Source organism: Castor canadensis, chromosome 14 (genome assembly GCF_047511655.1).
Source record: "Castor canadensis chromosome 14, mCasCan1.hap1v2, whole genome shotgun sequence".
Taxonomy (NCBI): Eukaryota; Metazoa; Chordata; class Mammalia; order Rodentia; family Castoridae; genus Castor; species Castor canadensis.
Window position 1 is genome coordinate 54280588 of NC_133399.1, and position 25339 is coordinate 54305926.

At 38.1% G+C, this 25339-nt stretch overlaps 1 protein-coding gene across 2 annotated transcripts in view; it reads right to left on the bottom strand.

Annotated features, from left to right (window-relative positions):
* Fnta (farnesyltransferase, CAAX box, subunit alpha) overlaps window positions 1-24682 on the bottom strand; it is a 38614-nt gene extending 13932 nt beyond the window's left edge. The window contains exons 1-4 of one of the 2 annotated variants that reach the window (XM_020184684.2): window positions 24449-24682; window positions 22047-22132; window positions 17910-18024; window positions 13180-13284 (exon numbers count right to left, since the gene is read on the bottom strand). In XM_020184684.2, coding sequence (XP_020040273.2) covers window positions 13180-13284; window positions 17910-18024; window positions 22047-22132; window positions 24449-24645 — 503 coding nt within the window. In that variant the 5' untranslated portion in view covers window positions 24646-24682. The remainder of the gene's footprint in view (window positions 1-13179; window positions 13285-17909; window positions 18025-22046; window positions 22133-24448) is intronic. The other variant, XM_074054575.1, reaches the window with a different exon arrangement.
* Between the last annotated feature and the right edge of the window lie 657 nt (window positions 24683-25339).

Genomic DNA, 25339 nt, shown 5'->3' on the forward strand with positions numbered 1-25339 from the left:
TGTAAATGAGCGAGTTGCCATTAGGGTGCTAACCCAAAAACATGGGGGTCAACATCAACCTGTGGCCTTCTTAACTAAATTCCTAGATCCTGTCACCTGAGATTGGCGTGAGTATATTCTGGCAATAGTGGCTGCAGCCCTTTATAACTGAAAAAAGTAGAAAAATCACCTTTGAGGAAACCTACTTATTAGCACTCCCCATCAAGTTAGAATGATCTTAAGCCAAAAGGTGGGTAGATGGCTTGACAGATTCCAGGATCCTAAAGTATGAGGCTATCTTGCTAGAAAAGGATGACCTAATTTAACTACTGATGAGGCCCTAAATTCAACCACTTTCTTGGAAAGGGGAAGCAGAAAGAAAAAGCCCCGCACATAAATGATTAGATATAATTGAATACCAAATGAAAGTAAGGCCAGACCTTGGGGAAACTCCTTTCCAGACCGGGTTCCGTTTATTTGTGGGTGGATCCTCTAAGGTAATTGAGGGAAAAAGACATAATGGGTAGGCCTTGACTATAATAGACCAGGCTGATTCCCTAACAACTGGTCAGCACAGACTTGCAAATTGTTTGCTCTAAACCAGACTCTTAAAAATCAGCCCACTAAATTTGTCTTAGAGACCAGATTACCTTGCCTTCCCATAGCACTGCTCAGGATAATGACGGCCCCTTGGAAGGACATTGGCTTCTCCCCTTAGGAAATGCTCTATGGGCTTTCTTACCTTAGCTCTGTTACTGATGTGCCTACCTTTGAAACCAAAGACTATTTCCACAAAAATTATATACTTGGATTGTCCTCTACCTTACTTTCTCTTAGGAAAAAGACGTTGTTACTACAGGCTCCTCCACTTGACTTGCCTGTTCACCCACACCAGCCTGGCGATTATGTGCTGATCAAGACCTCGAAACAAAACAAGCTTAAGCCAACTTGGGAAGGACCCTTTCTGGTCCTCCTGACCATCAAAACAGCCTTCCAGACCACAGAGAGGGGGTGGACTCATCATATATGGGTAAAGAAGGCGCCCCCACCTGACCAGAAGGAACACTGGATCATACTCTCACATCCCAGGAGACACCATAGTAATCTTAAAGAGACTACAGTGAAATTATTCTTTCTCTTTCATCTGGGAAATGGTATGTTTATTATTAATGTAACTCAGAGCACTTTTTCCTTAACTGTTGAATTCGATGCATGCCAGATCCTTCTTCCTTGTGGAGACCTTACATCCCAACTGCAGCTCCAAGGATACTCCTTTTATATGTGTCCCATCTGGGGACCCACAAGGAAGCCTGGTATCTGTCCAGAATGGAGAGATGTGGGGTAAAACACTGGGTATAAAGGATACACTTCTCCCTTTTATGACAATCCTAAGAGCTGGACCAGACCCCGAGACACTGGTAAGACTCCAATTTCCACCATCCAGAACAATCAACAATCTTTTCACAGACCACAGTTGATATTACAGCTGTTTCAGACACACCCCTCTCCTACTTGCAAAGATAAAACAGTGTGACCCACTTAGATTGGTCATAGAAAGCTCTTGGAGTATGACACAAGAACCGTCCATATTTCATAAATATGTGTTGGGGGTGGATGCCTCAGGAACAGACCCTTTAGGTGCCTTTGAGCTCTGTCAAGCTCCCAAACCCTCTCAGGGGACACCCAGTTTTACCTCCGCTCCAACATTACTTCCACATTTATATAACAACGAACTCAGGGAACCGCAGAAGTCAAGGACCTAAGACAAACTGGCTACTAAAAAGGGGTACAGATACAAATGCTTGGATGGAATGGATAAAATGTTCTGTCCACACTCTAAATAAGAGCAACTGTCACTACTGGAAGGCCAGAGTCTCAGGTGGTCCTGTTTCCATTAGGATCGTCCTCAGATCCAGGTGGACTGTATTGCATGTTGGCTCTGTTTCAGGATGCCATGGCTTGTTGGGATAATGAATCCTGCTGGACTTTATCACTACTGTTCCCAGAGGTCCTGCAGGTCAGCCCCTGAGGACTATTAGACCACCTGTCCCAGATATTAATTATACCTCATATCTTACCAGGAGTGGGGGGATGACTGCCAAATGTGGAAAACCTGATGTGATACAGTGAAAGCCAGTCCTTCAACAATCTCACAAACCAGTCCACACTCTCAGTGGACAACAATGTCTGATGGAACTGCAGAGGACCTTTACTTCAGACTCTCCCAAGTAACTGGTCAGACACCTGTGCTTTGGTGCAGTTGGCAATCCCTTTCAGCCTAGCATTTAGATCCCCAGCCCATGCCCAACACCTAGGAAAAGGAGGGACATAGGCATAAATACTGCAGCCAGCCACAGAGGCTCCTTAGATTCCCCCATTTTTATATTGATGCCACTGGGGTTCCTTGAAGGGTGCCAAATGAATTTAAAGCCAGAAATCAAATGGAAGCAGGATTTGAATCAGTTCTCTTCTGGTGGTCTACTATAAATAAAAATGTCAATTGGATTAATTATATTTACTATAACCAACAAAGGTTTGTTATCTATACCAGGGATGCTATCAAAACAATAGCAGAGCAATTGGGACCAATTAGTCAGATGGCTTGGGAGAACAGGCTAGCATTAGACATGATGTTGGCTAAAAAAAGGAGGAGTTTGCATAATGATTGGGGTTTCATGTTGCACATATATACCAAATAATACAGCTCCCCCCCCCAATAGAACTATTAGTAAGGCCCTACAGGGATTAACTACCCTATCCAACAAGCTAGCTAAAAATTCAGGTATAAATGATCCCTTCATAACTTAATGGAGAAATGGTTTGGGAGATGGAAGGGCTAGATGTTCTCAATCTTAACCTCCTTGGTAATAGTAGCCAGAGTTTTAATTTTAGTAGGATGTTACATAATTCCTTGTGTCCGAGAACTAATACAGTGGTTAATTGAGATAGCCCTCCCCAAACAATAACCCTTGCCCTATCCAAATAATTTGTTCCTATTAAAAACACAGAAACATGAGAGCCAATGGCTCCTAAATGAGTTTGAAGAAAAGAATTTAAATTAAAAGCAGGGGGAAACTGTAAGAAAAATGATCTTTTCTATCAAAGTATACGTCACCCTCTTAGATTACTTAAAATTCCTCAGGTCGCCATCTGAGGACAACCCTTGCATTGTTTAAAGGGTTCCTGTTTCTTCTTCCAGATTCCTGTACAGTCCCACTGCCTGTGAAAATTGCCCACAAAATTACATTCCCTAACCCATCCCCCAAGCCTTTTAGCCAATCGAGAAAAACTGTGAACCTTTGACCTGGACAGATCCCAGGTGAGGGGCAGGTACACTGCGTCAGGGATATAAGGAAGAGCCACTGTCAGCCATTTTGTGCTCGAGTGTCTGCTCAGCTAGAGTGAGTACATGCTTGCACCCTTTTGATCAAAAGAAATTGCCTTGTCAAGATTTCTGTGTCTCGTGTGTCTGTTTTTGGCACTGGAGGGTTTCTAATTCCAACATTAGGAATAGAAAAATCCAGTTTAAAAAAGAGACTACAACAATAAAATTGCTTATGAAAATTGTCTGACAAATTGGAAGTCTATACAATAGCCACCAGTACCATGAGCTGGTAAATAATGTTGAGCTCACTATTCATTGTTAGGTTTATTATGTTCGAATCGTCTGGAAATTAATTCTCTATGTACAATTACATACTCCTTTATGATAATCTGATTATGCAGACTACCTGGCTGAGCCAGAGAGCATGCATTATATTTGTCCACACTTCTAATGAAGGTGTTCTCACTCCTAACCTATGCACGGACCCCTTCCCAGCTCGAAGCCTTTAGCCCTGCTTTTCTTCAGAATACTCAGCTTCTCTTCGTATTAATTTCCCCCTCATCATAAAGTCGTTGTGTGTGTGTGTCTGTGTGCTGGGGATAAAACTCAGGGCCTCATGAATACTGGGCACATGCTTTAAAGCCGAGTTGCACTTCCAGCCCCTTTCTTTGTCTCTTGATGATGTTTATCAATGTTCTACTGTCAACTTTCTCCTTAATTCTCTGAGTATTCCATTTTCACTCAGATCTATAACTTCAACTGCCACTTCCAGAAAGCACACAGCCCCTAAATCTTAACAACCCATGTTGCTATTCATTCCAGAAGAGTATTTTTCAACCACTTACTGGATAGCTTTATGTAGGTTTTTCTACAAACACAAACTCTTCTTGTCCAATATTGACCCATCTTTATTTCCCCCAAAATGTACTGCTTTGCCTCTTAAATTCTCCAACTGATAACTCCATCATTTACTTAGCTGTCAATCCAAAAATACAGATGTCATCGTGTTTCTCCCCCAATAAATTAAACTTCAAAACATGTTGTTTCTCTCTCCAAAAATCTCTCTGAAATGTATGGTTATAAATCCCATAAATGCACCACATTTGAAGCCTCATCTCTTCTAATCTACACCATGACCTGAGCCTCCAGAATTATAAATCTATTTTAGTCCACCCACCAGTCCACTGTCAGGGTAAACCTCCTGTTGTAGTTTGGATCTTAAATGTTCCTGAAGAACCCATGTGTTAAAGGCTTATTACTCTCTAATCACATGAAATTATATCCACTTCCCTGAGTGCACTGTTTCCTTTCATGTGTCCGCCAGAATATTTCCTTTGCCTCAAAAGTTGTTTTTTAAACTCCTCCTTATTCTCAGGGACTTGGTCCCCCTATCCAGCACAAAGGGTGGGAGTAGGAGTGAGCTAACCTACTGCTATAGCCCTAAACCCACCACCTAACCCAGTAGTGACAACAGCTATTCACCTAGATGCTGGTGGTGTGTGCTTCTCATCTCATCAATAGTAGAAGCTTAAAACAAGAGGATGAAGGGCCAGACTGGTTTGGGGAAAAACAAGACCGTATCTCTAAAATAACCAGAGCAAAAAGAACTGAAGGTGTGGCTCAAGCAGTAGAGCACCTATGCACAAAAAAGAAAAATAAATGCAACTATGAAAACATGGGTTAAAAATAAATCTCACCAGACAAGCAAATAAGCAAATGAGGAGTAAGGATGAGTCAAACATTACAAAAAAACAAAACAAAAACAAAAAAACTGCAAGAATTACTACATACCTTCCAATAATAACTATGAATGTTAATGGTCTCAATTATTCAACCAAGAGACACAGACTGGCAGACTGAATTAAAAAAACAAGACTCCCAGGCTGGTGGAGTGGCTCAAGTGGTAGAGTGCCTGCCTAGCAAGAACAAGGCCCTGAGCTGAAACCTCTGTACCACCAAAAAAAAAAAAAAAAAAAAAAAAAGACTCACAACCATTTATTGCCTACAAGAAACATAACACTGACAAAGACAAACACAACCTTCAAGTGAAATGATATAAAAAGATTTTCCAAGCATACAAACCCAAAAGCAAGCAGGAATAGCCATACTCATATCTGACAACGGAGAATTCACACTAAAAGTAGTCAGAAGAAATAGAAGAGGTCACTTCATACTGATAAAAGAGAACAATCCATAAGGCAGATTTAACAATTGTGGACATGTACACAATTTTATAAAGGGAACATTACTGAACATAAAACCTCAGATAGCCTCCAACACAGTAATAATGGATGACTTTCATACCCCATTCTCACCAACAGATGAGTCATCCACAAAAAAAAAAAAAAAATCACCAAGCAAACTTCAGAATTGATACTATAGATCAAATGGACTTAATAAACATCTACAGAAAATTCCAACCAACAGCTGAATAATACATTCTCTTCCAAGTAACCCATGGAACATTCTTCAAAATAGATCATATTTTAGGACAAAAAGCAAGTTTTAACAAATAAAAGACAACTGAAATAACTTCCCATAATTTATCATACTTTATCTAGTTTTAGAATAAAACTAGAAATCAATGACATGAGAAATTAAAATGTTCTCACACATGGAAAATGAAAAATTCACTTTTGAATGATAAGTAGGCCATTGAAGAAATAAGGAAGGAAATAGAGATTCCTAGAAGCAAATGAAAATGAAAACACAGCAAAGGTTCTACGGGGAAAGTTTATAGTTATGAGTACCTATGTTAAAAAAATCAGATTTCAAATAAATAACCTAACTATACACCTCAAGCTCTTAAAAAAAAAAAAAGAACAAATCAGATCAGCAAATGGAAAAAAATAATAAAGATCAGGGCAGAAATTGACAAAATGGAGACTAAAAGAATAGTACAAAGAAACAACATAACAAAAAGTTGATTCTTTGAATAAACAAGATTGACAAATCTTTACACAAACAAACAAAAGAAAGAGAGGACACAAATTAAGTTTTAAAAAATCAAGAAGAAATGGATACATTTGTAGATATGGTAACTTACCAAAATTGAATGAAGAGGATATAAACTACCTAATCAGACCTACAATAAGCAATGAAATTAAAGCAATAAGAAAGACTCTCCCCACAGAGAAAAGCCCAGAACTGGATGGATTCACTGCTAAATTCTACCAAACACTTAAAGAACTACCAATGCTTCTCAAAATATTCTGTAAAATAGGAAGTTAATACTACCAGACTCATTCTATGAAGCCAGTATTACCCTGATACCAAAACCTGATAACGACATGACAAGAAAAAGAAAATTTCAGAAAATGTGCCCAGTAAACATAGATGCAAAAATTCTTAATAAAATTCTTACAAATGAAATTCAACAACATATTAAAAAGATCATACACCATATGATCAACATATGCAAATCAATGAACATAATACAACAGAATAGAAGACAAAAATCATGTGATCTCTAAAAAGCCTTAAACTAGGAATAGAAGCAACCTAGCAACATAATAAAAAATATGATAAATCTAGAATCAACATTGTTCTAAATGGGGAAAAACTTAAACCATTTCCTCTAAAAGCAGGAGCATGACAAGGGTGTCCACTCTCTTCACTCTTATTCAATATAGTGCTAAACTCCTTAACCAGAGCAATAAAACAAGAGAAAGAAATATAAGGGATACAAATGGAGGAGGAACAAACTGTCCCTATTTGCAGAAGATATGATCCTATACTTAAAAGATTCTAAAGACTTTATAAAAAAACCTCTTAAATCTGATAAACACTTTCAGCAAAGTAGTAGGATACAAAAGCAACATTAAAAATGAGTAGGTTTTCAATAAACCAATAATGAACAGGTTAAGGAAGGTATAAAGAGGGGCTGGTGTTGTAGCTCAAGGGTTAGGAATGCCTGCCTAACAAGCATGAGGCCCTGAGTTCAGACCCATAAAAAGACAAAAACCTTGAAGCTAGTATAGGAAAGAGCAGGGGATACACTGGAGGTAATAGGCATAGGCAATGACTTCCTCAGTAAAACTCAATTGGGCTCAGCAATTAAGAGAAAGGATCAACAAATGGGACTACATCAAATTAAAAAGCTTCTGCACAACAAAAGAAATGGCTTCTAAATTGAAGAGGCCACCCACAGAATGGGAGAAAATCTTTGCTACGTATACATCAGACAAGGGATAACCAGAATATACAGGGAGCTCAAAAAACTAAACTCCCCAAAAAATCAATGACCCAATGAAGAAATGGGCAAATGAACTGAACAGAGCCTTTTCAAAGGAAGAAGTCCAGATGATTAAAAAATAAATGAAAAAATGCTCATCATCCCAGGCCATAAAGGAAATGCATATTGAAACCACATTAAGATTCCACCTCATGCCTGTTAGAATAGCTACCATCAAGAACACAAACAACAAATCAAATGTTGGCGGGGTGGGAGAGAGAGAGGAAGGAACCCTTAGACATGGCTGGTGGGAATGTAAGCCATATAATCGACCAATTCCACTTCTAGGGATACATCCAAAGGGATGTGAGTCAGCTTACAACAAAGGCACCTGCACACCCATGTTTACTGCAGCATTATTCACAATACCTAAACTATGGAAACAGCCAAGATGCCCCACTACTGACGAATGGATTAATAAAGTGTGGTATTTATGTACAATGGAATTCTATTCAGCCACAAAGAAGAATGAAAGTTTGCCATTCACAGGTAGATGGATGGAAATGGAGAATATCATCTTAAGTGAAGTTAGCCAGACTCAGACAGCCAAAAGCCACACGTTCTCTCTCATATGTGGAATACAGACCTCATACAAATGCAGCAGTATTATGAAACACTGGTCACACTATGGGGAGGTCACATATGGGAAGAGTAGGGTAAAAGAAGGAAACTAAGAACTTGAATTTGGTTGATATACTCTCTACACAAAAATGAATATAGAACTCTTAAACCATCTGAAAGTACCGTAAGAAAGGGACTAAGGTAGAATGAAGAAAATTAGAGAAGATAAACCAATTGGGGTTACAATATATGTATAAGTGGAAGTATCACAAGGAAACCTCTTGTGTAGTCACCTGCATCTCAAACAAGCAAAAAAAGTCATGTTTTTCTTCAAAAAAAAAGGCAAGTATCAGGAAAACAATCTCATTTATAATAGCTTCAAAAAATTAAGGACTGGGAATGTGGTTCAAGTGGTAGAGTGCTTTCCTAGTCCTGAGTTTAAGCTGCAGTACTGCCAAAACAAAAGATTTAGAAATTGTAACCTCAAAAAAATTAAATACCTAGGAATAAACCTAACTAAAGAGGTGAAAGAGTTTTACAATGAAAACTATAAAACACTGAAGAAAGAAATCAAAGAATACACCAGAAGGTAGCAAGATCTTCCATGCTTATAGACTGGCAGGATTACTATTGTGAAAATGGATATACTACTGGAAGCAATCTACAGATTCAATGCAATACCCATCAAAATACTGTAACATTTTTCACATAAGTAGAAAAATCAATCCTAAAATTCATACAGAAGCACAAAAGTCCCTAAATAGCCAAAGCAGTCTTGAGCAAAAACAGTAACATTGGAGGCATCACAATACCTGACTTCTAATTATACTACAACATTGTTACAAAAACAGCATGATACTTGCACAAAAACAGACATGTACATCAATGAAATAGGATCTAGAAACAGGCTCACATAGCTACAGCTATCTGATCTTTGACAAAGGCACCAAAAACCTACACTGGAGAAAAGACAGTCTCTTCACCAACGGGGTTAGGAAAATTGGCTATCCATATGTAGAGTACTGAAACTAGATCCCTGTCTCTCACGCTGTACAAAAATCAATTCAAAATGAATCAAAGATCTTAATGCAAGGCCTGAAACTTTGAAACTACTAGGGGAAAATCCTTGACAATATAAACATAAGCAAAGAGCTTCTGAATAGATACCAATGGCCCAGGAAATATGAGCAAGAATTGACAAGTAGAATTGCATCAAGTTAAAAAGCCTCTACAGATCAAAAGAAACAACTATCAGAATGAAGAAACAACCTACAGAATGGGAGAAAATCTTTATTAGCTATTCATCAGATAAAGGATTAGTATCCAGAATATATAAAAAGCTCCAAAAATTAAACAGTAAAACAACAAATAATCCAACTAAGAAATAAGCAAATGAATTCAATAGTTTCCAAAAGTAGAAATGATCAGTAAGTACATCAAGAAATATTAAGCATCTCCTTAATCATGCAAATCAAAACATCGATTCCATTGCAGTCCAGTCACAATGGCTGTCATCAAGAAAATAAACAACATGTAAGAACTTTTGTAAACATCACACTGTACCCCCAGTACAAGAATAAAAGAAAAAAAACAATAAATGCTGGGTGAAAAAGTGTGTGAGGAGGCTTTTACACTGTTGGTGTAACTGCGAATTAGTGTAGCCACATGGAAATTGGTATAGAGGTTTCTCAGAAAAGTAAAAATAGAACTACCATATGATCCTGGGCATATATCTGAAGGAATGTAGGTCAAATACAATAGAGATACCTGCACACTCATGTTTATAGCAGCACTATTCATAATAACCCAAATACAGAATCAGCCTAGGTGCCCATCAGTTGATGAATGGATTTTAACAAACTGTAACATATATACACAACAGAGTATTATTCAGCCATAAAGTTTGAGATTATAGTTTTTTGAAGGAAAAATGGATGTATCTAGAGATCATTATGTTAAGTGAAATAAGCCAGACTGAAAAGACGAACACCACCACATGTTTTTTCTTACATGTGGGATCTGGTCTTTAAAAATTAATGACAAAAGAACAATGCAGGAGGTATCACAATACCTGACTTCAAACTATATTACAAAGCAATAACAATAAAAACAGCATGGTACTGGCACAAAAACAGACATGAAGACCAGTGGAACAGAATAGAGGATCCAGATATGAAGCCACACAACTATAAGCAACTTATCTTTGACAAAGGAGCTAAAAATATACGATGGAGAAATAGCAGCCTCTTCAACAAAAACTGCTGGGAAAACTGGTTAGCAGTCTGCAAAAAACTGAAACTAGATCCATGTATATCACCCTATACCAAGATTAAATCAAAATGGATCAAGGATCTTGATATCAGATCCCAAACTCTTAAGTTGATACAAGAAAGAGTAGGAAATACTCTGGAGTTAGTAGGTAGAGGTAAGAACTTTCTCAATGAAACCCCAGCAGCACAGCAACTAAGAGATAGCATAGATAAATGGGACCTCATAAAACTAAAAAGCTTCTGTTCATCAAAAGAAATGGTCTCTAAACTGAAGAGAACACCCACAGAGTGGGAGAAAATATTTGCCAACTATACATCAGACAAAGGACTGATAACCAGAATATACAGGGAACTTAAAAAACTAAATTCTCCCAAAACTAATGAACCAATAAAGAAATGGGCACGTGAACTAAACAGAACTTTCTCAAAAGAAGAAATTCAAATGGCCAGAAAACACATGAAAAAATGCTCACCATCTCTAGCAATAAAGGAAATGCAAATTAAAACCACGCTAAGATTCCACCTCACCCCTGTTAGAATAGCCATCATCAGCAACACCACCAACAAAGGTGTTGGTGAGGATGCGGGGAAAAAGGAACCCTCTTACACTGTTGGTGGGAATGTAGACTAGTACAACCACTCTGGAAAAAAATTTGGAGGCTACTTAAAAAGCTGGACATCGATCTACCATTTGATCCAGCAATACCACTCTTGGGGATATACCCAAAAGACTGTTACTCCAGAAGCACCTGCACATCCATGTTTATTGCGGCACTATTCACAATAGCCAAGTTATGGAAACAGCCAAGATGCCCCAGCACTGACGAATGGATTAAGAAAATGTGGTATCTATACACAATGGAATTTTATGCAGCCACGAAGAACGAAATGTTATCATTCGCTGGTAAATGGATGGAATTGGAGAACATCATTCTGAGTGAGGTTAGCCCGGCCCAAAAGACCAAAAATCGTATGTTCTCCCTCATATGTGGACATTAGATCAAGGGCAAACACAACAAGGGGATTGGACTATGAGCACATGATAAAAGCGAGAGCACACAAGGGAGGGGTGAGGATAGGTAAGACACCTAAAAAACTAGCTAGCATTTGTTGCCCTTAACGCAGAGAAACTAAAGCAGATACCTTAAAGCAACTGAGGCCAATAGGAAAAGGGGAACAGGTACTAGAGAAAAGGTTAGATTAAAAAGAATTAACCTAGAAGGTAACACCTACGCACAGGAAATCAATGTGAGTCAATGCCCTGTATAGCTATCCTTATCTCAACCAGCAAAAACCCTTGTTCCTTCCTATTATTGCTTATACTCTCTCTACAACAAAATTAGAAATAAGGGCAAAATAGTTTCTGCTGGGCATTGAGTGGGGGGGAGAGGGAGGGGGCGGAGTGGGTGGTAAGGGAGGGGATGGGGGCAGGGGGGAGAAATGAACCAAGCCTTGTATGCACATATGAATAATAAAAGAAAAATGAAAAAAAAAATTAATGACAGAAAAAAAAAAATGACAGGAATATAAAACAGGGATTTTTTGGGGTTTATACCAGCTCAAGGGGAGAAGGTGAAAGGAGAAAATGATGAGGGGTGAATATGATTAAAGTACATTATTACACATATGTAAAAATAGAATACTGAAACCTGTTAAAATTATTTTAAAAGGGGGAAAAGGAATGGAAAAAGTGTATTGTGGAAATACCACAATGAAACTCCTTGATACAACTAATACATGCTAATAAAAATTGTGAAAAAAAATAGTCTTCCTTAAATCTTGGCATAAAGATAGTGTGGTGTGTATATAGGACATTATGTTGGAAAAGGATAAAATGATGGCTTCTCTTGTGTGCAGGTGGCCATGAGCACAGAAGGCAGAGATGGTTTGGGGGGCACATCATGCCATCCCGTATCACCAAAAACTGCAGCAGCTTCGTCTGCAACTCAGCTACTCACACCTTGCCCAGTCTATGCTGAGCACTATTCTATTCAAACTTTATTTCTCTCTTCTTTGTTCTCATGCCCCTGCACCCTGACTTATCCCTTTTTACTGTGCTCTGTTAACCCTACAGTAACAATCCCCATACTCTTAGGGGCTGAGTTTCTACAAAAACACACTCTGAAAAATTCTACTTTTTACACTGCTCTATAAAACAACTGGTTTTATTATTTACTTTTTCCTTCAGACAGTATCTAGTTTAACTTTGTATCCCTAGCACTAATAAAGTTTTTGAATAAACAAATGAATAAAAGATCAAATGACAAAGTTACTTCATAATATATTGAATACAAAACATTTTTCTTATTTGTTATACAAATTTTATCTAACTCTAGCAATAATGCATAGTGATGCTGAAACTTTAAATAATAGCAGGTAAACATCTGAGTGCTAATTATGAATCAGGCACCATTTTGAGGAATAAACCCATCGAAGTCTAACAATCATATAAGGCAGGTAACATTAACTCCAATGTAAGTTACTAAAATTAAAAAGAAACAAAGCCAGGCACTAGTGGCTCACATCTATAATCCTAGCTACTCAGGAGTCAGCGATCAAGGAGGATCAAGGTTTGAAGCCAGCCTGGGGAAATAGCTTGAGACTCTATCTCAAAAATACCCAATACAGAAAAGGGTGGGCAGAGCAGCTCAAGTGATAAGAGTACCTGCCTAGCAAGTAAGAAGCCCTGAGTTCAAATTCCAGCACTGCCAAAAAAAAAAAAAAAAAAGAAACAAAAACTCTTTATTATCTTATCACTCAGTGACAAGTACTATTAGCAGTCATGCATGTCCTTCCAATTTCCATCTTACCAAACTTGATAGTTTTTAGGCTGTTCCTCAATTATTGCAGTGATGTAGTTCATTTCCTCATGTAGATCCTTTTGAAGTGACTTTAAGAGAACCCTCCGAAAATGCCTGCAGCAAACATGAAGCATCAAAGTCTCATTACTGCACTTAAGTTGCCTAGTAATACTATCAAAGCTAAAAGACAACAATACAGTTAGACAACTTTTTAGTAGTTATCCTTATATTACCAATAATTTAGCACTCTAAGAGCTTGTGACTGTCTGAATTCATAAAACCATCTGGTAATAGGAAGAATCACACATCTGAAAGTAAAAAATACTGAAAGACAGCAAATAAGATAGAAGAAAAGCAAATTTTTAAGGTTTAAAGAATGAAAGAGAAATAACTAAAGTATCATTTTTAGGTAATAGTCTTACTGGTGGTATTCTCTAATACAAAAATCAGGCTTCTTTTCCCCTACATATTAGTCTGTGTAGGCATATTATTTGTAATACATTAATTCTATTACAACTATTATCAAAATATTAACACTTTCATGCAGTACTAAGGGTTTCAACTCAGAACCTAGCATTCAATGACAGGCACTGTATCACTTGAGGCACTCTACCAGCCCTTGAAATATTTTTCTTTTAGAACCACCACCAAAATACTACTTAAAAATGAAACAAGTTATTTTTTAATTTCTGGAATTAAAGAAAGTAGATTCAAATCATTATCTTAAGAAAATTCCAACTGGGTGCCAGTGGCTCACACCTGTAATCCTAACTATTTAGGAGTCTGAGACCTGTAGGATTGTGGTTCAAGGCCATCCTCAGCAAATAGTTTAAAGACTCCATCCCCAAAATAACCAGAACATGGCAGGTAGAGTGGGTAATAAAGGAGAATGATTGAGGAGGTAAATTCAACTATGATATATTGTAAGAACTTTTGTAAATGTCATAATGTATCCCCAGCACAACAATAATGAAAAAGAAAAAAAAAAAAAACAGAGCAAAATGGACTGGAGGTGTGGCTGAAGTGATAGAGTAGCTGCTTTGTAAGCATAAAGTCTTTAGTTCAAATCCCAGTCCAACCAAAAAAAAAAAAAATTTCCAAAAAGACATGGTTAATTCCAGTCTACTTGAACTTCAAAATTTCAGAAATTTCCAATTCAATGAATAGTAAAAGACAAAGAGTTCAAGACCTAAAAGTTATCTTTTACAGTGAAATGCTAAATAAGACAGGTTACAGTATTTTTCTCTTATTATTATTAAAGAAAATTAAGCTGAGTGTGGTGGCTCATGTCTATAATCCAGCTACTCAGGAGGTGGAGATTGGGAGGACTGTGATCCAAGGCTAGCCCAGGTAAAAATACAAGATCCTACCTGAAAAATAACTTAAAGCAAAAAAGGGGTGGGGACATGGGTCAAGTGGTACAGTACTTGCCTAGCAAGCGTGAGGCCCTGAGTTCAAGCCGCAGTACCATCAAAAAAAAAAAAGATGGAATTTCAACAAATGTTTTTGGCACCTCTGTTGAGAATTAGTAGCTGAAGGTTCTGTTCCATAGGTCTATTGGTCTGTTTCTAAGCCAATACCATGCTGTTTTTGTTACTGTAGCTCTGTAGTTTTTTTTTTTTTTCAAAGAAAGCTGACTTGTTAAACAGTGAGATTCCTCTACCACATTTTCCTGCCTGACTCCAGACTGTGGCAGCCAATGTACATTCTCCTCAGGCAATGAATCAGATGGATACTCTTTAGAGAAACACCCCATCCAGTACAAAAGACTTAATAATACTGAGATGAGAATTTCACATATCCAGCCAGGCCCTGGTGGTTCATACCTATAATCCTAGCTACTCAGGAGGCAAAGATTAGGAGGATGGTGATTCAAAACCAGCCTGGGCAATAGTTCACCAGAGTAGATCTCGAAAATGCCCAACAAAAAAACGGCTGGCAGAATGGCTCAAGTGGTAGAACACCTGCTTAGCAAAGTGTGAAGCTCTGAGTTCAAACACCAGTACTCCACCCCTCTGCCCCGAAAAAAGAATTTCACATATCTATCCACAAAGTAACTGTAAGTTCTCTGTGAAGCCAGCTGATAAATCCTGCCACTCAAAGGGCTTCCAATTAGGTTTTTTCCTTTCTCTGTTATAGGTATGAAAGGTAAGCCACAACTACAAATCATTTGATAAAAAGAGACAAAAGATATCATACCCATGAAGTCAAAAAACGAGATGCTATTTTAAAAATAACACAGAGGACAAAGAGAAAGCAACTGAGGCCAATAGGAAAAGGGGAACAGGTACTAGAGAAAAGGTTAGATTAAAAAGAATTAACCTAGAAGGTAACACCTACGCACAGGAAATCAATGTGAGTCAATGCCCTGTATAGCTATCCTTATCTCAACCAGCAAAACCCCTTGTTCCTTCCTATTATTGCTTATACTCTCTCTACAACAAAATTAGAGATAAGGGCAAAATAGTTTCTGCTGGGTATTGAGGGGGGGAGCGGGAGGGGGTGGATTGGGTGGTAAGGGAGGGGGTGGGGGCAGGGGGGAGAAATGAACCAAGCCTTGTATGCACATATGAATAATAAAAGAAAAATGAAAAAAAAAAAAAAAAAACAAAATAAAAAAAAAAAATTCCTTCAAAAAAAAAAAAAACAATGTCATGATGTGGGTTTAGTTCTGTTTGTTTTATAGATGAGGGACTAAGACTTGTGTAGGTGAAAGTAACTTGATCAGCCTTATATGGTTAGAAACTGGGTGACCCAGGATTTGTACAAGCTGAGTACAAATGGATCTTCATGGAATGTGTGTGGAGTTTCCAGCAGGAGAATGAAGCTAGTCTTGCACCCATGACCAAATGATCCTTCTCTGTATGGGAATCCAATACTCTAAAATGGAAAGGGTCACTTTCCAAAGAAAAATGGATCTAAGCAAAAAGAAATGTGAGTGGTGTCAATCAATAAGACTTGAGATACCCCGAGCAAGAGACAAGTCTGTGGAAAGCCCTTCCAAAGAGCAAGCAAGTAAAATCCTATACAACTGTCATCAGTATCCATGCAGGACTGGTTCCAGAACACTAACAATGTGCAAGTCCATTATATGAAATGGTGCGGTGTTTGCATAGATTAGATTACTTCATCCAGTGTAAATGATGTATAAATAATTGTATTTTCTAGGGAATAATGACAAGAAAAAGAAAATAATTTATTTTTTGTGAATATTTCCAATCCACATTTTGGTTGATCATGTGAGTATTTGGTTCATACTGATCTCTTGGCAAAATAGAAATAAAACTTTTCTGGTAGAAATGCACTTGCTAAAAATTCAATAAATACAGTTTAAAAAATAAAAAAAAAAAAAAGAATTAACCTAGAAGGTAACACCCACACACAGGAAATCAATGTGAGTCAATGCCCTGTATAGCTATCCTTATCTCAACCAGCAAAACCCCTTGTTCCTTCCTATTATTGCTTATACTCTCTCTACAACAAAATTAGAGATAAGGGCAAAATAGTTTCTGCTGGGTATGGAGGGGGGGGAGCGGGAGGGGGTGGAGTGGGTGGTGCGGGAGGGGGTGGAGTGTGTGGTAAGGGAGGGGGTGGGGGCAGGGGGGAGAAATGAACCAAGCCTTGTATGCACATATGAATAATAAAAGAAAAATGAAAAAAATAAATAAATAAATAAATAAAAAAAAAAAAAGAAATTAAAAATTAGTGCAGAATTTTCAAAAGATCATGAGGGGTTATAAGATAAAATTTAAGAAAGATCTCACATGTAAATAAAGACAAAGAAACATAAATAATAGAAGACAATCCAGGAGGTACAACATTCTAGAAAGAGAGGACAGAAGAAAGAACATACAAAAATCCCTAGAACTTAAAGAGAAAAAGTCAAAACTTGAACAAAGGAATGGGAATCTTCTCCATCTGAAAAACAGAGGTTAAAAGAAACTGGGAAAACAGTTGTAAAATGCTGAAGGAAAATTATTTCTGGTGTAGAAGTCTATTAGTTAAGTTAAAGGGAGACAAAAGACCTTTAAGTATAAAAATAATACTGTCCACATGTCCTTTTGTAAGTTTTCTTCCACACAAGGAGGTGCTCTGTAAAATGAGGAAGTAAATCAAGAAATAGAAAGATATGAGATTCAGGAAACAAAAGCCCTAAGCTATGAAAGAGTTGAAGACCAGATGTGTAACACCTAGATAGGTAAAGAAAGCAAAGGTAGCTGAAAGATTACTTGTCATGTTTAATAGCAATGAAACAGTCTGGAAGATGAACTACTTATTGGTACAAAGAAAACTGAACTAAACAAAAAAGGCAAGCTATTAAAGTAAATTACACTACAACATGGGTCAGCATGAACCATCTACTAATTACTCCTTTGAGATAGAGGGTAAGTATCATTCATAGAAGAAATAATGTTAAATACAATGAAAAAATATTACAAACAATGACAAAGCAGATTATCTGGAATGTATGCACATGTGAATAAATGAATAATAAAAAAATAAATAAAAAAATAAAAGAAAAAAGAAAAACAGCTAAGTGTTGTTACTTCTGGGATAATCAAACTATAGTGACAAAAAGGAACAGGCCAGAGATGATTATTTTTCATTCAATTTCTAACTTTAAAACCCATATGTGAATTGTTATTCTGATAAAAATTTAAATTCTGTAAAAAAGAAAAAAGTCACTCAAACTAAACCATGAGACATGAAAGCAGGAAATAATGATTTGTAATACTTACCACACTGTATAATTGGCTGCATTTAACTCAATAGCATCCCGCGTGAGCTTAAAGGCTCGTTCACTTCTTTCATCACGCTGTAGAACAGCTCGGAAATAATCATAAACATCTCTAACTGGAGACAGAGCATATAACTGATTACGACTACTTTTCTTATTTAAAACTAGCACTTTATTTCCACATTCATCATTTACATCAACAGGCAAAATGGACTCAAATGTCTGAGTGCGACCTTGATAATACTCAATGCCTCAGCCACAAACCACAGGCTACATAGGTCTAAATATGCTTTCTGCCTGTGTGTAACTATATGTGCTTACATCACACTGCAACTCTCCCAAAGACCTCATGTAAAATAAAAGTGTATATAGTCAAATATATTCACGTAGATGGTTCTCTTACATTTTATTCTGACCAAACTTTTAACAGAAAAAAATGTGTAATCTAGAAAATTCAAACAGTACAAAGTGAAGTTCCTATTACTAAATTCCTAGTCCTCATCCTTAGAAGCAACCACTCTTAACTTATTCCAGTGTATCCAAATATATTCTACGCCTATGCGAGTATATAGCCTAATTCCACCTTCATTGTTTTACACAAATGAGATCACACCACACTCAAGATTTGGGACCTTGTTTTTTCCACTCTTGTATTATTAAAGATAACAAAAATATATACGGTAAATTATTTGGTGTTACCTATTCAATATTAAAATTTACATACTCAATGATTCAAGAATTCCAGGTTCAGGGAGTTTTCTTACGAATATACTCTCATGTGTACAAAGAGTTCAAGGATATTCACTAGAACATTTGCTTATGTAAGAAACTAAAGGAGTCTTGGAAGCCTCTGATTTATAACCAAGCAGATCAGAAGTGGATAGCCTGGGGACCCACCACTTTTGACTGGCATCTGAAGCTAGAGAAAGTCTTATAGCACTGCACCCCTGACCTGTGGGCATGTGTGCTTATTCTGGGTAGTTAATATCAAAATTGAATTAAATTGTAGTCGGTGCCCACAGAGAATTGTGAGAATTACTTGGTGTGGAAAACCTGGACATTTGGTATCAAATATTTTCAGTATATGGACAGCTTTCCTTCTTAGACAACAACTCCAAAAAAGTATCACTCAAGAACATGAGCAATTTTAGTTCTTTGCAATTCCAAGACATACAAAGGTTACCTTTTTCTAGACACTGTCTTTGAAAAGTTGAGTTTAATGTATTCCATAGCAAAATTTAGAAACAATATAAATGTTTAACCATGGAATATCACGCAGTCATTAAAAACTAAGCTTCCAAAATAACTTTAAATTTGTAACAAAATAATTAAAACATGTTACATCTGTACAAAATGTTTATATACAACCACAAATCTCTATGTATGCATATATGTATATATGTGTACATATACATCTATGTTTTATACACACACACAAAATATACACATATACACATATACACTGTTAAATAACTAACTGGGGGACCCTTAGGCTGACACACTGTAGCAGCTTGGGTCCTGTGAACACAAACCAAAACCCAATTCATTATAAACAGTAAGATAAAACTAAGCCTATCAATGAGAAATTACTAACTAACCTCTAACAAAACCAACTAAATATAATTTCATATTCATTACATTTTCTTCCATGGTTTTTTATATTAAAATATTCTTTTAATTTAAAAATTATAATTACAAATTAGAAGTAAATTTGTATGTATATGTGTATGTATATCTATATCTACATAGATATATATATAGATATTTATTTATTTATTTATTTATTTATTTTTTGAAACAGGATCTCACTATGTAGCCCAGGCTGGCCTTGAACTGAGATCTTCCTACCTCTTCCTCTTGAGTGCTAGAATTACAAGCATGTGGCACATGCCCAGCTCCCAACATATGCTTTTTTGAAAAATGTTGCTAATTATAACAGCTAATATATGATGTTTACTATGAGCCAGATGGTTTATTATGTATGTAAATAATTCACTACTACTACCCTCATTTACATTCTCCTGTAGGCAAAAAGAGCAGTACAGAGAGGTTAAAGAACTTGTTCACGGATATAGAGCCAGTAAAATGATGAAATCAGAATGCGCATCAGGTGGTGGGGCTCCTGCTCTTAACTTCTGAGAATGTATTACCATAGCCTCTACCAGAGTGAATCCAGAATGATTAGAAGCAGTACGTCCAGATTATAAGAGCATCTTCTAGTTTTAATACTCATACCACTCTGCTTCCAAAATAGCTAGCCATCTGATAACTACCATCTAAAAATATACTGATCTTAAGGAAGTTTTAAATTCTGAGTATCAATCCTGTTTTAGTATCTTCTCCCTTAATGCTAATGCTGCTTGCTTTTTTTAGTGGGGTTTGAACTCAGGGTCTTGCATTTGCTAGGCAAGTGCTCTATACATGTCCAGTCCTTTTTTGCATTAGTTATCTTTCAGATAGGATCTTGTGCTTTTGCCCAGGGCCAGTCTCATACTGTGATCCTCCTACCTCTGCCTCTGCCTCCTGCCTTGCTGGAATTACAGGTATGCACCACCACACCCAGCTCCTGCTTGTTTTTAACTGGTTCATGGTTTCTTCCATTGTGTAAGTTTTGAACACTGATACATTTACTTGTTAATTTTTGGTAGGTCAAACTTATCTGTATTTTCCTTTTATGGTTTCGAACCACAGCATATGCAAGAATTTAAAATGGTAATTTTGTACCCTGCAAAAAAGGTTAATAGTTTACTCCCAACGGAAATGTATGATTATATTAGTAACCCCAACATTGTTGTTACAGGGTATGAATCTGAAAAGTTTGTGCTTTACATTTTTCTGACCATTCATGAGGTTAACATTTACTTCTTCATAGATATTTCTCTTTCTTGTAGTCAAATGTCTCTTCACATATCTCTCAAAGTATAGAAGCTTTGCACTTTAATATAGTTCTATGTATTCTGATCATTTCTAAATAAATTCTGAGTTCTATATCTAGTGTAATAATGCCTTCTTCCCTCAAAAATGAAATATTATTCTCTTATATTTGCATCTAGTATATTTAGTTATGTTTTAGAATACTAACTCATCTGTAATTTATTTTCATGTCCAGTAAGATATGAGACAGAGCAAGGCCCTGGTGGCTCAACCTTGTAATTCTAGCTACTTGGGAGGCTGAGCTCTGAAGGATCTCAGTTAGAGGCCAGCCCAGGCAAATAGTTCGCAAGATGCCATCTCCAAAATAACTAGAGCAAAATGGACTTGGAGGAATGGCTCAAGTGGTAGAGTACCTTCTTTGTTCAAACCCACCAAAACAAACAAAAAAAAAAAGATATGAGATAGTGATATCTCTACTTTTATCTAAATGCATAACCAACTTTATCAAACCATTAATCAGTCTTTTTCATAAAAGCATAACTTTCTTTTTATCAAATATTAAGTATGCATATATAATGATGGCTTATTTTTAGTCATTAATCTATTTATTACTAAGTTTAGTACTGCATATTCATATTTAATGAGGCAACCTTCACACCACTATTCTTCCTTTTCAAACATTACTTGCCATTATTTCATAAGCAGCAAATTAATAAAAGCTTTTCATAAAAAAGGAATGACCTTGGATAACAAAGCCTTAACTGTAAGAAAAATATGTGCACATGCACTAACAATTAACATTTGTGTGACCTTCAACTTACAAAGCATTTTCACATTCATCATGAAAAAAAATGATACTCTGCAAAAGAAAATAATCCACTCATTTTAACATCAGTAAATATATTCCAACCAAGCTCCAACCGAGCCTAATAACAATGCTTCAGGCAAGCAAAGTTTATTCAAAAGAAAACAGTAACTCATTTGTTGTATCTTACATGTAGATTAAATAGTATATGAAAAGCACAAGCACTTAGCAGCCATTATATATCATAATGTAAAATTCATTACTTAGAATATTTTCATTTCTGGAACAAAATAAAACATTTAATTAGAAAAATAAATGACAAAACTCCCACAAAATTAACTCATAATAAATTCAGATCCTTATTAGTTAAAAATGTGTCATCTGTCTTACATAGTTGTGAATTTCAACTTTGCTACTAAGTTTGATTTACAGACCTTTTCCTAGTATCAATGCACTTACATTTTTCACTGTAGATGATCTGGACCACTGGACTAGGACCATCATTCTGTGGCACCGGATCTATGTCAGCCCATTCTGGTCTGTCCCTGAAAATATACTTTTTTTTCAGTGATTATATTCAAACACATTAGAAGAAAAAGAACTCTGGTATTTTTTAAAGTGACAAGAATCACATATTAATACTATTAACTTTCTAAGATCTTAATGTAATGATTAGAATTATTTATGACCAAGCTTTGCCACTTTGCTTTAAATTTTACACATTAAGTAAAATTAAGATAAAACAATATTTGGATTTTAAAATGTTCACAGGCCGGGCGCCAGTGGGGCTCATGCCTGTAATCCTAGCTACTCAGGAGGCAGAGATCAGGAGGATGGAGGATCAAAGTCAGCCAGGGCAAAACAGTTCACAAGACTCTATCTCAAAAAAAAATCACAAAAAAGGGCTGGTGGAGTGACTAAAGGTGGAGGCCCTGAGTTCAAACCCTAGTACCACCGCAAAAAAAAAAAAGAAAGTTTTCAAATTTAAAGCTTTGTAAGTGGCAAAACATGTTTTTCAGAAAGTACACAAAACTTTTTCTCTTTTTTTTCTTCTTTTTTTTTTTTTTTTTTTGTAATACTGGGGTTTGAATTCAGGGCCTTGCACTTGCTAGGCACTTGGCCTACCACTTGAGCAAGGTCTCCAGTCCTTTTTGCTTTATTTATTTTTCACCTAGTTTCACACTTTTTGCCCAGGCAGGCCTTGGACTGTGATACTCCAACCTATGCCTCTCTCACAGCTGAGATTATAGGCACACCCCACCATGCCAGGTTAACTTTTTGCCCAGGCTGGTCTCAAACCATGACTGTACTGGTCTCCACCCCCCAACTGGCTAGGATTACAGATGTGGGCCATCATATGCACCTGCAAGTACAGCAATATGACTGACTCTTAGGAGTCAGTCATATTTTTAAAAACCCAAATAGTAATTCATTAGGAACTGACATGTTAAAATCAAAGTAGGGCTGGGGGTGTAGCTCAGTGGTAGAGCACTTGTCTAGAATGTGCCAAGACCCTAGGTTTGATCCCCAGTACTAAATAGATAAAACAAAACAAAAAAATCTAAATTAAATCAAAGTAAACAATGCTTACTGTACACTGGAGAAGTGGTCCAAGTGGTCATTAACACAGCAGACCTTAGTCAAGAATGTAGTCAGTGGTAGAGTGCTCACCCAGCATGCATGAGTAAGCGCAGGATTGAAATCTGACAACTACCTAAGTGGGAATACTTCCTCCATCAATTACTAGCTGTGTGACTCAGTTTCTTCACTTATAAAATGGAGACGATATTACCAATCAGCTTTACAAGGCTATTTTGAGGATTAAATGGGTTGACAGATATTAACTATGTAAAGCACACATAACATACAGTAAGCATTCAAGAATACTACTCATTATCAATGTCAAAATAACGATATAGTGGCAACAATGGGAGCTTACAGAAATTTCCCCGTGAATTGCCCAATGTGACCAAATTTGTTTTAACTGCTCTTTTACTTATGTTCTTTTCCTTTCACCCACTCTTCACTTCTCTACGCTGATCAGCTGTTGACAACAGAGACTGGTGGCATGTGGATAGTTTTGAAATCACATCCGTTATGCAAGAAGAAATACAAGGGAAGCAATGACCTGATCTGAGAAACGTAACTCCTGCGGAGGTGGCCTGGGGAAAACTTATTTAGTCTATGGGAAATCAGACACAGTCACGCGAAGAACGTACTTCACAATCCAAAGAGGATTTAAATTTAAGTCAGTAAAACATTAACACCAACAAGAAAACTCTGGAGACTTTCATTCATTCATAAAATCTGGGCAAATAAGCCATCTAATGGGCTTAGGAAGAACTACGGAAAACACATAGGACTTTTTGATTGTTTCTGCAGGTTCCTAAGGCCCTGTCCCCAGGTGAGGACCAGAAGACTGGAGGGGAGGAGCCGGCATCAGCGGGCGTCCTGGGCGGCACCGGGCCCCTACGAGGGCGCCGCGCACACCTTCTCCAGGCTGACCACCAACTCCGCCACCCGTGGATTAAAGACAGCGTATCAGTCCGCAGAGACCCTTCACCGCACCCCAGTTCTCTCCGTTCAGCACAAGCCACAGAAGGAGGGCGCCAGCGCGACACTTCTGTAAACAATGGTTTCTCTGCATGCCTTCAAACGCGCCCTTCGCCTTTCCTTACCGTACCGCGCGGTTACTATCGAGGGCGTTTTGGGACCACGGGACAGGGCGGGAACTTTCTCCACGCACGGATCAGCATATACAGCGGCCCAGTCCCAGCTGCGACTCCCCTTCCCCCTCAACCCCGCTCCGCTCGGACAGCCAGCCCAGGCCGCTGCCACTGCTCCGGCCTTGGGGGCGTTACCTGTACAGGACGTAAGTGGGAGAGTCCAGGCTCAGAAACCCGTCGTCCATAGGGGATCCCACTGCTTCTCCTGCCTCAGCCGCCATCTCTTCCTGCTGCGGCTGGAGTGGGGGTGGATGCGGCTGGGGCGGCGGCTGCTCCGGCTGACCGGGCTCCCCGCCTGTCGTAGCCTCCCCGACCCCCTCGGTGGCCGCCATCTCGCCTCAGTCCCCGGCGGAGGTGGGCAGAGGCCCCGCCCCCTCGCGGCCGCGCCCCTTTCCCCTCCCCCGCAGCGGGCTACTTCCGGTTCTCTGTGCCTTACCATAGAGAGCAGTCCAGAGGCGCGGGCCAGAGGGCCCACGAGCGGCCAGAGCGGGAGTGTCGGGTGGAGGAGATAGAGGGGAGCGGGGCGAAGGCGGGTGAGGCTGCGCTGCTGGCCGGGGCTTCAGGTTTCCCTTGCTTCTTCCATCCGCCGGCCTTCAAAAAAGCTTGTAGGTGTCACTTAACAATCTCTTCGTGTTACCGGGCGGCTCCCGTCTGTAAATCCTGTCTACTTGGGGTGCTAAGATCAGGAGGATTGAAGTTTGAAGCCAGCAAACAGTTCTGGAGACCCCATCTCCAAAATGATCAGGGCAAAATACACTGGAGGAGGGCTATGGGTTAGGCGTAGTGCCTGCCTAACATGCCCAAGGATGAGTTCAAACCTACTACTGCCAAACAAAAACGAAAAAATGGACTCAAGCAGTAGAGTGCTTGCTTTGCATGTGTGAAGCCTTGAGCTCACACCTCAGCCCACCAGAAAAAAAGAAAGAAAAAGATCGCTTTGTACTGTTTGCTGCCCCTTTTTTTTTTTTTTTTTTTTTTGGAGGGGGGTGGTGGTGGTGGTGGTGGTATTTTTGTGGTGCTGGGGAT